The 14,893-nt window shown below is 30.8% G+C and overlaps 1 protein-coding gene across 1 annotated transcript in view; it reads left to right on the top strand.

Moving 5' to 3' along the window:
• Positions 1-1,018: 1,018 nt before the first annotated feature.
• Positions 1,019-14,893, top strand: part of l(2)gd1 (lethal (2) giant discs 1) — a 51,543-nt gene continuing 37,668 nt past the window's right edge. The window contains 8 exon segments of the mRNA XM_067285314.1: positions 1,019-1,206; positions 5,036-5,198; positions 5,294-5,397; positions 5,470-5,664; positions 10,002-10,098; positions 11,548-11,670; positions 11,740-11,790; positions 13,161-13,285. Coding sequence (XP_067141415.1) covers positions 1,144-1,206; positions 5,036-5,198; positions 5,294-5,397; positions 5,470-5,664; positions 10,002-10,098; positions 11,548-11,670; positions 11,740-11,790; positions 13,161-13,285 — 921 coding nt within the window. The 5' untranslated portion in view covers positions 1,019-1,143.

Genomic DNA, 14,893 nt, shown 5'->3' with positions numbered 1-14,893 from the left:
TAGCAGCTGGTAATTTGGGCCGCTGTACCTTTCATTCGCAGCGAACAATGCGTAACAGTCTCCGCTCCTTTCTGGAGTCAATGCGCCACGGCTGGCTGTCGACTTCTCGTTCCTCCATCCTTACACCACTTTCGATAAGTACTGACAACGACTGCACGACCAATCGTGCCGTTTCTGAGATTGATGTTCCCAGGCGCCTAGCCATAATGATTTGTCCTTTATCGAAGTCTGATAAATCTGCTGCTTTTCCCATGACGCAGCCGAAAACTCTACATTCGGAAACACAGTTCACTAGCTGTTTATATACAGCAGTATGAGCTGTGCCGTCTTTAGGGCAGGGCGCCCGGGCCGTAGGGGAGCCCCTAATTTGAAAGTAATAAAGTTACAAATAAAAAATGGGAACCGTTCTGGTCCCTGAACGCAACAAGTTTTTTTATTTCTTTACCAGATTCACCCACATATTTTTCAAAAAAATTGACCCAACGCAAGTCTACTCTCTTTGTTTTGCTTGCCACAACTTCACGAATTTCTCTTAGTAAACAGTAATCGTCATACAGTTTATCCTCATTTATAGGAACATTCAGAAAAGAACTCAGATCTTTTAGTTCATTCTAGTCAACTTCTTCGTCCATTGTCAAAACGATCATTTTCTTGTAAATACTCGTAGAGTCGTCAAATTCTAGCCGCTATGTCATTCTGTATGTTTTGAGGGTTGAGGGGCAGTAGCAGCTCCGAAATTTTTCAGTGCGGGCGGCGCGAAAAAATCCGGAAAATTTTAAAAACTAATGGTCTTTTTCCGGGAGAGTCGGCAACCAAACAGGTTGGCCGCAAGTGTCATTTAGCTACCGCGAAAAAGTAATATTTTAAAATACGATTTAAATACAAAAATGCCATTTTTTATCGAAAACAACAATTTTAGCTATAAATTTTTTCGAAAAATTATAAATTTTTGTGGTAATTTAATTTTTTCAAATTAAATTTAAAATGATTGTAGATGGCGCTACTAAATTTCAAATATTGCAACTTACCAAAATATGGCGGATCAATGTCAACATTGAGATCGCTATAAGGGGTTTTAAAAGAGAGAATTCGTTTATTTAAACACCGATTTTAAATTATAGAATTAATTAATTTAAAAAGAAAATGGCAGGAAGAAGACGTGGAGGAGCGGCTAAACGTGGGATTCAAACTAATCCTATGTCTCAAGTAAGAACGTTGAAGCTGGAGTTGATGTGATTTATTATTTCATATTTAATTATAATTACCTGGCCGTTCACATTAAATACCCTAGTGCAGTTGTAATTCGTCATTCTCGAGATTTCTGACGTGTGAAGTTGAGACTTTCGATACGTAAATACTTGTTTGTTCATTTCTTTAGAGATTTATGCGTTTAAAATACAAAACATCGTAAACTGGGCCTATTACGATTACTCGGAACGATTTAAACTGAATAAACGGAAATGAAATTAACGAAAGGCCTCTCTCTCTCTCTTTTCTTCTCTTCTCTTCAAGTTGATATGGAGATACTAGCCTTGCGACTCTTTTTCCGACTAGACAACGAAAGGCCTGGATAACGTCGGCGTAAATATATCGGCGAACAACGCCATCTTGTTTTTGACACGCCTGTTTTTTTTTGTTTTATGACAGATTAGGCATAATTAATATTATTTAAAGCTAAGGGAATAAATACAAATGAAAAGATAATTAATTTATTATACGGTATTTAATCGTTATTTGGAGTGAAATTTTAATTCAAAAGTCGTGAATTGGGTTTGAGTTTAGATTTAGTACCGTTAATTGTAAGATTACGTATTAATTGCCATTAATGGTCGAGGTGAGCGAAAGTGAGCCTCGACTGATGCTCCACGTGTAGTCGTGCGCTTTGGTGTTTGCTACTGCATGTGTTGGGGGGCGTGCCTTATAACTATATAATGTTGAGTACTTTGCAAACAGTTGAGTGGCTACTCGCAGGCATGGTCGCCCGGACCAAATAGTCTTAGCAGAGTGCATGGTGGTCGTGCCTTTGAAGTAGACTGATTTTGTGCAGTCATATTTCGCCGAGGGTTGCTTGCAGAAGTATGGTTTTTCTGACTTTTTTGCTCCTATGGGCGTGTTTTACGGCTCCGTTAAGGTACTGACGATGTCATTTGCATTTGCAATTGTGCAAAATTAATTGATACTTTAGTCAATTAATACTTGATATACAAATTAATTTACAAAAATCCCAGTTTAATAAATGTTGATAATTAAATGTCAGATGTTTTTCTGTTTTTGTCTCTTTCTGCTTTATAGGCACTAAGAGGGCCTTTTAATTATGCCCGTTGTGGGTAAGTCGAGGTTTGTGACAAAGGTGAGTGGTGAGGAATGGGTCTGACATACACCAGATAAACTGACAATGAAAAATTCCAATAGTTGCTCACTTGGATTTGATGCTCAGTCTCCCAATGGGGCCGTCGAGAAGAGGGAATTTTTCTTGGGCTTGTAGAAAATTTAGGGACCCATTCTGGTTCTTATAAATTAATGCTATCTTTTACTAACAAAAGAATAAAATCTTTAAGACTTCTTTTTTATTAATAAAGAAATATTCTGTGTTTCCTTTGTTCAAAAAAAAAAATGGCAAAAGGGGCTCACTCTATTTCTGGGCCCCATACGAAGTCTCGGCAGCCCCTCCTCCAGAGTGATAGGCTGGCTGACCTAGTTATGCTGGGATTACCAATGCTTAAAGTGACAAATGTTAATAGATTTGAATAGACAATGATGATTATAAAATATTGAAAAATTGTATTGAAGGTTATGAGGGTTATTTGTTAATTTAAATTTTCCCAAAAATATATACTAGATGAAGTATACCTGATGTTGATTTTGTATAATAGGATATTGGAAATTGTTTTAGAGAATTTTACTTATATCAAGTTTTTCATTCTTTTAAATATCTTATTCATTTTAAATATATATATAGTTTTCTCAAACTAGATAAGCTATATTGGAGCAAGTTAATATAATATAGCAAAGGTGGCCAAACCTAGTCATGATATGAGTCATACACAAATCAGAAATATGTGAGACCCAAATCTTATATTGGAATGGTACTTTATGTATGACCTATATACTGCAATATATACAGTATACAGTATGGTGTAAGGATCTGATATACAAGAGCTGCAATAAGGATCTAGAAGAGTCACAGTCTCGCCACTGTGGATATATGGTCTTTCAAAATGATAAATTCTAACAAGATAAACTTGTGATTTTATGATTATTACTGTGTACAGAAACAATTGATTAAGTTCTTTTACATAAATAATTATTTGTTTGGGTTTTATGTGTAATTTCTGTAGCCAGATATTGGTTCTTTGTGATTAATTGTTATGTTTAGCACATAAAAATTGCTTTGTTGTTAGTCTTTAGTCTACTATTGTTCTAAATTTAAAAGTAATTTTTATGGTTTATTATATTTATATGAATCAGCTATTATAGCGTTAAAAATTAATGTTTGTAAAAACAATTATGCTTTTAAAATCAGAAGAAATGCTATGCAATTTAGAATCATTTGTATCGCTTTTGTTAAAGTCTGTATATTCTGAAAACAAGTACAACAGCAAAGCCGTATTTGGGACAAGACTGTGTCTCAGAGACTCACTACTAAGTAGGATCATTTTGACGCTCAAGACAGGTCTCATTCTCATTCTCCAATCTTCTCTGGTATCGCTGGTTTTGAGTGCAATCATTCAAACTTTGCTGCCCTCGACCACGACCACACGAGGTCGTCCACAATGCATTTTCAGTGAAATTAATCTATCCAATTTCGAAATTTCTCTCTGTTGCTTGTTGCGCCGGGTTCAATTTTTGTCGATGCCTAATGAAAATTTCCTGTTTTTGAAAAAATAATGGTAGCTATTGTGTCGTCCGAAATTATTTTTTTATTTTGCACAAACAAAATATATATATTAATAAGTGTAAAAAGAAAAAAAAAATTATATTTCAGAAGTTAGTTTTAATATAAAATTATAATTACGTGCCAATGATGAAACGAGATATCTCGGGTCAATCAGTCAAGGTCAGCACGTGACAACCAGAGATATGTGGGGAACAACACGGGTCAGGTAAATGGGTTTTTTTCATCCGTTTGTCAAAATTCAATTTCACAACATTTGCATTCCCAACGAGCAATGCATGCGCAAATCTTGCACTACTGCCTATTTGTAGAGTATGTTGCCATTTTGTATTTTATTTTGACTCAGTTTTCAGTCTTCTGAGTACCTACAAGTCTGGTTTTTCTGTGTGTGCATGATTTGGGCACTTAATACTTGTGCCAAATTGCAACTCCCGACTCCTTCATACTGTTAAAGTTCAATTACTAGTTAAAACAGGTTTTGTTTATGATTGTTTATATAAAACTGGATGTTAAATTCTATTTTATACTAGGAATTTTAAATGTAAATATGTATTGGGTTGTGCATTAAATTAAGTTTTTAGATAATAATTCCTACTTGATTTAAGAACTGACTGATTTTTTTTTTAATTGATAATACTTCTCAATCACCTACAGTTTTGAACTATTTATGTAAATCTTAAGCTGTTATTTATACTGTTTGTAAAAGTATTTGCAAAGTATGAATGAACTGAGTAATCAAATATATAAATTGTTGTCAAAACTTATCCAAACATTTTGACTCTCTGATCATTTTCACTGCTGATCATAAGTAAAATCTCCACCAATTTGAAGAATTATTAATAGTTACAGATCATTGTTTTGCGATTTAGTATCTTCATTGTGGTGATAGATGATATTCTAGAATAATTGTCCAGGCGGACTGCCATTTAAAAATGTATATTTCTATTGCCAAACAAACTGCAGGATTATTAATGGGTTGTAACTGCAGATAGGCAGTTAAGCACTATCTAATCATTAAGTTTGCCTTGTTGCAGTCTGATAAATAATACAACAGTTTGTTTGGCATTACTAATTAATTGGGTTGATATAATTTATAATTTTTAAATGAATAATTTCTCACAATCTTTTATTTTTATTTAGCTTGGTTTAATGGATTTACCCGACCTTTCTGATATTTCAAATATGGGAATTGCTGATGAAGGTAGTGATGGAAGTGAAGATGAAGAAGGTTTAGAAGATGAATTAATGGCACTGTTATCAGGGAAATCTCAACCAAGATTACCTAAAAGGAAAAAACCACCCCGTAAGAATTTTTCATCATTGATAAAACTGTTTTTTAAATATATAATCATAAATATTGTTATTGTTATAAATTAATAAACATTTATACTTTAATAGCTGTGGCTCTGGTAGACATTGACAAAATAGCTGCCGAATGCATGAAGGACATTGACAGCGAGGACGAAAACGATGAAAATGCCTCGGGAGACGACGAAATAATGGTTATAATTTAATTATCACCATGAAAATATGACAGTTATAAAAAATGTAAAGTTTATATTTAAAAATTTCAGGCGGAACTCGAAGCCATTTTACCAGACACTGCTGCTCCAGAAAAAGAAAGTTTACCTCCATCCCCACCGAAATCATCTCCAAATTCTGTACTTGCTACTTTGGAAGAAAGACTAAATCAATATAAATTAGCTGAAAGTTCTGCTAAATCTTTAGGGGATAATTTAAAGGCAAAAAGATATGGAAGAGGAATAAAGGTTTGTCTTAATTGTGTTAATGATATAGTAGTAATAAATAAAATTTTCTTGTAAGAAATGCAAAATAACAAGATTATTTAAATATGATGATAGGATTTTTGAAATATTCTAGATAACAAAAAACACAATTTAATGTAGTTTACTATGACAATAACAGCATTTCAAATTCTAATAATGTTTGGTACTTTTCTGTTCAGAGGACGCCAGTTGAAATCCTTCTATTATTTGCAAAATTGAACTTTTATTTTGCAATTTTTTCATGGAGTAATTTATAAACATAAATTCAATAATTACAAATAATATTTTTTAATATAACAATAAATTACAAAAACTTCTATTTTTAAGAATTGCGAAGTATCATTTAGGTGGCATAAATTTTGAGATATTGTGTAACATAGCTGTAAATGCTTCCTGTTTAGAATATTGCCTTCTCCACATGAATTCTATAAGATACGATTGCAAGTGGTGACGAGAATAACCACACTGTACTTTGTTTCCCCATTTACTCAAACCCACTGGTGCAGAATAACACTGCAGACATTTTGCTTCCTGTGCAAGTACCTATTTTCATCATTTTATACAATTAAATTTACATTGCCAATCTTTACATTAGGAAGATTTATTAGGGAATGAGCACATACCTCTCACATAACTGTTCTGGTCTACAGCAGTACTTGAATTTAGGCCTAGTTGCATTTGACAGAAATTGCAGGATCTTATTTCCATATTCAATAGACATACAAACAAAAAATGAAATGCGTGATCCTACAAACCATCCGGTGGTTATAATTCCCTTCCTTTTACCATATGTTCTTATACGATGTCTTAGTTTAGGACTATGCGATGAACAAAAATACATAGACATTCGACGATTCTTCGTGCAAATTCCTTTGTTTTTGAAATAAACTAATATCGCCTTCTTCGACATATGAAATATCTCATAATTTATGGTCCATTTTCAATAAGTTTTACTAAATAATGTAGAAAAAACAGAAATTTGCTGCACAAAATCTGAAAGCAAAGAACACACTTCACTCTGATTCATAAAACCATTTTGCATAATTGTGTGAAATTTGTGACAAAAATAATTACATCACATTGTCAGATTTATAAAAATTTGTAAAAAAATAATAAATATTATAAAATAAAAATTATTCATGTAATAAACGTTTATAAATAGTTACAACAACACATATAGTAAAATATAATGAATTTTCACTCCTTCAGTGACAAAAGCACATGAATATGCTAATCGTTTTGTTCAACTTAGTGTAAAGATAGCACGCTTGTGAAATTCACAATCATCTTTCATAAATTTTTAAATCCTATTAACAGAAATAGTAAGTTTGCTTCTGTTTTCACTTAAAACAACTAATCTGTTGTAACTTAGAAAATTTCACACGAATTCGCGATTTTGATTGCATATATTGACTGGCATCCTGCTAACCAAAAAGTACCTAATCTTCTTATATACTGTAGAAGTTTTTTGTTCTGTATAGGTAAAATATTTTATTTATAATACTAATAGTTAGTTATAACACAAATAGATCTTCAATAACAGATTCTATAACATTAATATTTATTATTGGCTGGAAAAAAATTAATAAAACTGGCAAGAATTATATATTTACTAACATACTGTACCAACTATATTAAATAGCTATTTCTTTAGTAAAATTTTATACATGATTAAATTCATATGACTAATAATTAAATAAAATTTTGCATAGGAGAAATCATTCTCTCCACTTTTTCAAATGAAATAACTCATATGAATACAAGTAAAAATTTTAAAATTACAGTAAAACCTCATTATTTTGATATCAGAAAATTGAAGTATTGCGTGATTTGAAGTCAAGTCTAGTCCCCAGACAAGAGAATAGGATTTTGCATATATTTTAGTTTGAATAATTCAAAATACACATACAATGAAATTCAAAATCATTGTCTGGGCTGGTGACCAACAAAAATATTGTTTAATTTAAAATTTTCTATCATATTATGTGTTTATAAGAGAGCTTCCACGCCCAAGTGGCAGTTTTGGTTTCAATTTTACATTGTCAGACAACCATTCTAGCTTATTTCGACATTGCACACATCGCCAATAAAGAGAGAAATTTTTTATTTTTATGGAAGAAATTGTTTGGCATTTATTTTGAACATTTTTTGCAAAAATCTATTGTTTCAATAATTTCAAAGTCCATTAAGTACAAGTGCATATTCATGATAGAATGTGTATTTACAGCTTTAGCTGGTAATAGAGCTTGTTTACATCAGATCACATAATTTTTTTAATCTGGAACTCAAGACAAAATTTGAGGTATTCTTATTGAAGCACTCAACCTTCTGGTTTATGTTATTTTCATATATTGCTTTGAATGTAATTTGGTTATGTTTTCATTAAGTACATGCCAACTGATAGTTTCTTTGAACTAGCTTAAATTACTAACTTGTAATATGAATGCATTTGTAAACCAATGGATGAAATTACATAAGATAATGACATAATTTTAATGACTTGAAACCGTGTCGCGCTTGATTCTTGTTGACTACAAACACAATATAGTGCTTTCGACGATCACTTTGCTTTTCTTCTCCCTGTTATTTAGTTGATAATACTAAATAACAGGGAGAAGAAAAGCCAAGTGATCGTCGAAAGCACTATATTGTGTTCGTAGTTGACATAATTTTATTTGAGAATTACAAAAATCTTTGATTCAAAGAAAAGTTTGGATAATTTGATGATGATTTTTTTTTAAATTTTTTTTGTTCCTTGAATTTCAAAATAATGAGGTTTTGCCATGTGTTGAATAATTAATTTGCTGTAAATTAAGCTCCTCATAAGATATTGGTTAGTGTTATTTTTTTATTTTAATTAAATATGGTTTATGAGAACTTTAGTATATTCTAAAGTTACAAAGTGTCTCACTCAATCTTATAGCTCATTCAAGCTTTTGAATGATTTTTTTTTGTACACATATTGAGCCAATATTTATGATATTGACTGATATTAGTCAATATTTTTCTTCTAGCATTCCAAGCATTGATTGACTTTGTAAATTCTTTGGAAGCTTCTGTTTAACTGACATGAATGCGCAATAAGACAACACACCAACCACTGCTGTAAATCATTGGGCTATAATTTGGAATAAATAATTATAAATAATAAATGAATTTGGCACTAGAGGGAGGCATTAGGTGCCATCTATTAAAATTAATAATTATAATATTTAATTAAATAATTTAGCTTAAACTGGAAGAAAAGAATCAACCCCAAGCAGGACTGAAGCCCACAACTTTCATTTCACTTACCATTACCAGTTATGCTACCTGGACCTTCGGTTCGATTTCCTCTTCCAGTATATTTAACATTAAGCTATAGCTATTGTCTGAGCCAAGGCAAGGCACTCAGTCTGTGTGGATGTTTACTGGATGAGGGCGCTGAATACTCCCCCAGTCGGCACCATGATGGTCAACAATGGCTATAGCTTAACATTAAATATACTAGAAGAGGAGATTGGACCGAAGGTCCAGGTAGCATAACTGGTAATGCATTTGCATGGTAAGCGAAATGAAAGTTGTGGGCTTCAGTCTCACTTTGGGTTGATTCTTTTCTTCCAGTTTAATCTAAATTATTTAATTAAATATTATAATTATTCATTTTAATAGGAGATAGCACCTAATGCCTCCCTCTGGTGCCAAATTCATTTATTATTTATAATTATTTATTCCAAATTATAGCCCAATGATTTATGGCAGTGATTGGTGCATTGTTGTTGTTGCATTAGGGTTGTTTATTTACAATAAGATGCCAGCATTTATGAGTTTGAAGAGCTGAATATTCTAGTTGAGAGAAGAATAGTGCTACTTTTTATGTAAATGAATTTGAAATAATTTATTTGAATAGCTAGACAACAGTTTTCAATAATTTTTCACTGTCAGTATAAAGATTAATTTTGTAAAAGTCTTCCTCAGATCCTTGGCTCTGGACTTAAAATAGTAGTTTTATGATTATTCAAAAGTAAATAATAAATATAACTTTGAATATGTATATATTGTATATTGTATATACATATACTATATATATATTATCTATATACAGATTATTTAAGAAATGTTTCGAAAAACTGTGTGAAATTTTCTTTGAAAACATTTTAGATTTGAATAATTTCAAAGATTATATATATACATATATACATATATATATACATATATTTATATATTTATGGAAAACAAAATATAACTTTGATTTTAAATTTTTGGATTTTGTTAAATATATTGAAGTTTTTAAAATTTGACTAAAATAATTGATTAACATTTTGACATGCATATCTTAGACTTTGGAAGGTTTAATTAAATCTGCAAAAGCTGGCCGTGCTGTAAATGAAGAAGAAATTCCTCCACAAGTAGCCATACCTAAGAAAAAAGAACCAGGTAAAAGTGATGATATTTTTGTTTTGGTAATATAGTTATTCAGCATATGGTAGTAAAAAGAACAATAGTTTTTTGATTTGTACAAAATGATACAAAATTATAACTTGAAGGGGTACACAGAATGGTCAGGAAGTTATGAATTACTGTTATATGTATGTAAATGCATTTTATGCAAACAAATTGCCATATAGAAATCACGTTATCCCGGTGTCCTATAAAATGCATGCATGTGATAAACACAGATGGTGGATCCTTGCAGTTTTTATAATGTATAAAGAAATGTATATAATAGGTAACTGTAATAATGGATTACTCTTCAAAATAAAGATCATTGTGTTCTATGGTCTTTACCAATCTTGAATTTGCAGTTGAACCATTCCTTGGATTTTGAGGCAAAAACTCCTTGATTACATTTTCAACATCCAGAAGATTTTCAAATTTTTTCCCATCCAAAAAGTGTGTCATGGACTGAAAAAGATAGTAGTCTGATGGTGCTAAATCTGGGCTTTATGCTGGATGTGGCATCAACTCCATTTCATCCAGTTTCAAATTTTTCTTTTGCTGAACATGCAACATGTGGAAGAGCATTACCCTGTTGAAGAAGTATCTATTTTTTAATTAACTAAAGCTCATGAATTACTCCGGTTGGCCACATGAAAGTTCTACATTAATGCCACGACCATCAGAAACCAACTCTTAGTGGACTGGACCTTCAAATTTCCACAATTTGGAGTGTTTCCTTTTTTGGACTGGTTCTGGTCCAGGATCTAATCATTGATTTTGCATGTCAGAATTACAAAATTATATCCATTTTTCATCACATATAACAATCCATCTGATGAAGTGTTAAGCATTAGGATTTCTTAGAAATTGATGATGCACTTTGACACAGTGCCAAACTTGTGCAGACATTAAATTATGAGGGATAACGTGGCAACTTCTGTTAAACTTTCCAAGCTTATGCAAATAATGAACATTGGATTGTGATATCCTCAGTTTATTAGATAGTTTGAGTGCTTGTGTTTGGATTTGAAACAGCAGCTTGGTTTAAAGCTTCAGAATACATTGTTGTGGGTCTTTCAGGCCAAGAATAATCTTCAAGGCTTGGCATTACTGCTTTGAAATGTTTATACTAGTATTGCACAGTTTCTTCACTGAACCTTTAATGACAAATATTTTTGTCCATTTTCAAGTCAAATGTAATGTACAATAGATTACAACTTGTGCATTCTTGTATTATAATTTGAATACAGGAATGCATGCACAAGTTGTAATTGACTGATAAGCATTACTAGTACAAAACCACAACAAATTTTATGTAATATCTAACTAAAACATGAAAATATGATGATAACGAATTTATTAGGCTTGAGAGTATACACATAGGGTATATAATAATTAAAATTCTGTGATTTAAATAAAATTTTAATTAGAATATCTTATTTTCAGCAAAACCAAATTTGAAAACAAACACCATTACTCCGGATAACTCACTGTTAGAAAATAAATTAGAAATGCCAGAAAATACAGAAAAAATTGAAAATTTTAAGGATTCAAAAGCTGTAACACCTGGTTAGTAATATTTTAATCTAATTTTAAAGTATTTGAATTTATACTAATGTTGTTTAATCTGTTTTATAGAGGAGAATGATAAAATTAAAAATTTTGTAGACACACAAATTCCAACAGCTGGTAAGTGAAGCTCTAATTAGATTTTGAAGTTGTTGTTTAATCCTTAAACTTAATGTCTGTATATAACAAATGTAATGTAATTGTTTGTAAATATTGTATATATATAGGATTTTCCAAAAAGAATGTTATCATCTTAATAGTGACATAATTACAATAATTTATCTGAAAATGTTTTAACATATATTAAAACATTAGAAAACTGTCAAAATTTCACATTTGCCCATTAAAATTTTTTAATGGGAACACCTCATGTCACAACAGCACACATCTGACCAATACTCAAACTCCTCCTCTCACTACAATATATCAGTTAACACTCCTCTCACAGCAGCCACAATTCTACAGCTCCACAGATTATTCATGTTGCATTATGATGAGTGATTCCAACTTTCTAGGATAGGTTTTTGCCTTTCACAAAACACAAAACACCTTCTCTAATGCAGAGTTGCCATTTTCATTTGTCACTTCCTAGAGATAGTAGACGACAAGACGTTCGAATGAAGATGGGAGACAAAACTCAGACGGTTACTTTATCAATTGGTTATGTGTTGTATACATTTCTGGTAATAATTAACATAATTAGAGTAATTTAAAATGGTCGCATTTATTTCAAAGGTTCTGTTTATAATGTAATGTATTTGGAAAAATCATATTATAAAATTTTAGAAAGTTACTCCTTGATCAAATTTAAGCAAAAATCTACAAAAATTGTTCATAAATTTGATCAAAGTTTTTATTTGATTATAGTCTGTGCAGCAAAAGAGTAAACATGAGTCAGTCTGACCTGGGAGGTGATATGTCAGACAAAATGAATGGAAGGCAACATATGGGTTTCCCTTTGGGAATTGAGATTTGGATCTGAACTCTTTCAGCTCTCTTGCTTTTTACATTTCTAAAATATTTTTATGCCATCTCTATCAATAATAATTTTATTATTTTTACAAACTTTATTACTTACTTCTAATTCTAACATTACTCATATGTTAATCACCTTGTCTCCTTTTATCCCTTTCATCTGACATAGACCCTTCCAGCTCAGGCTGACTTGTAGCTAATCTTTTGCTGCACAGACTATACTAGTTATTAAAGAATTTACATAACTTCAAAATCTATAATCAAAACAGTTTTAAACTGCCAGAATTTTTTGGAGTTTGAATTGCATTGACTTGCATTCAATGCTAATCTTTCCTATAGATAGATCAGAATTTTTAATTAAAGATTAAATTTTAATTTTAAAATATTAAAGATTCTAAAACAAATTTTTATGTAATTTATTCATAGAATAAAATCAATTTAGAAATAAAAATCTAATAATTTGTATAAAATATTTATTTAAGATTTAAATTTAATAAAGGATGATATTATTTTAGATCAAGTCGAAAATTCTGAGGTTACCCTATTAAATCAACGAAAAAATCAATACAAAGCAGCAGCATTACATGCCAAAAAAGCTGGAGATACTCAATTGGCCATAAAATATGTAAAAATTGCTAAGGTATTAATTATTTTTTTGTAGTTTTTTATTAATAAAGTTAAATATTAATTTATTAAAAAATATTAGATGTTCATAAATACAGGTGTTTCTCTACTTTGAACAGGTTAGGTCTCCAAGATTTTGTCGTAAGTTAAAAACTAACCTAAAAAGTACATTTCTATACAGAATAACCACCTATTGTTAATGTTTGATCCTTCAATTGTACTTAATTAATAGAGTACATAATGTTAGTTTACTTGCTTACTACTGCTTACTAGCAAGTGTTTTAAATGAAATAAAAATCTGCTGTATATTGTATATAGTATGCATCTGCTGTGGTATGCTATGTATGTATATGGTAACATAAATCCAATTTTATAAAAAAAAAAAAAAAAGAAGAAAATTAGAGGTGTTATTCTTCAATTGCACTTAATTCTTAAAATACATGTCAAAGGATGTCTGTACAACTAATTTTTTTGTTTTGTAAATTTGTTTGTAGCAGCCAATGGCTTCTTGTACTACTACTGAAACATGCTTAAATCTTTCCACGTGTGAGCTTTGAAACTCAAAAGAACTTAGTGCCTCCTTGATCAATTGAAAATCTTCAGCCAGCTGCTTACAAATGAATTTCTTTCATTCCTCACTTTGTTGTTCTTGTCATATTGTCTTTGTCAACCATTTCTTCTATTAACTGAATTAAATCTTCATTACTGAGTTCCTGACTATAGCTTCCCAGCACTTCATTAACATCTTCCTCAACTTCCAAATGTAGTTGCCTGCCTAGTTTTACTACCTACAGTTTTGTAAATTCATTTTTTTTTAATTTTATGCATAGAAGTTATTTACATTATTTGCTGTATTTTAAGGCATGTAAAATGCAACTTTAGTTCAAAACAAAACTTGAATTTTCCTGTATCTTATAAGTGAAATTGCAATTTCCCACAAAAAAAAAAAAATGAACCCCACAAATGACTCTTGTTAAGCTGCAAGTATACTCTACTTAGTCCAATTCTAAAATAAAAATGTCAATATTTAATTAAATGTATTATTATTATTATATTTCTCTATAGCTAAGTAGTTTTTGGATGTATTCATGTAGAATATTCTAATGCTAAATTTTAACTGTAAAGGATTTCTTTTAAACTCCTTTTTTCATGATAAATAAAAGTGTGTATTCTAATTTTACTTAAAAAAAGTTGGGTTTGAATGTCAAAGGATATATATATACATATACATACAGGGAGTTTACTTGAACATCTGTCCAGAACAAGAGAGATCTTTTCAGTATTACACAAGTGTATGTACTTTACATTGGTGCATGCTTGTTTCAGTGCTAAAATAACCAAAGGGAATCAATTTAAGATAACTTATCATAACATACAAATAATCTTTGACTGTAAAGGGTAAAAATAACTTTGCAGAAATTGATACCAAAATGTGTGCTTTATTTTGTTTGAGATCAAGTTCAAAATGATTTCCTTTGGCAGTAATAGAAAGATGTAGGCAGTTGAGCATCTGGACTATAACACCTAGTAGACTGCATCACATTGTCTCTTCAGGAGACATTGGTATTGTGCAAAATATGATTTGTCCAGATCACTTTTATGATTTGCATCTTAGTCTGAAAAA

This window comes from Centruroides vittatus, unplaced genomic scaffold (genome assembly GCF_030686945.1).
Source record: "Centruroides vittatus isolate TY-2023 unplaced genomic scaffold, ASM3068694v2 scaffold_2520, whole genome shotgun sequence".
NCBI classification, from domain to species: Eukaryota; Metazoa; Arthropoda; class Arachnida; order Scorpiones; family Buthidae; genus Centruroides; species Centruroides vittatus.
Note: the sequence above shows the minus strand (reverse complement) of the source record. Positions and strands in the feature narration are given on the sequence as shown.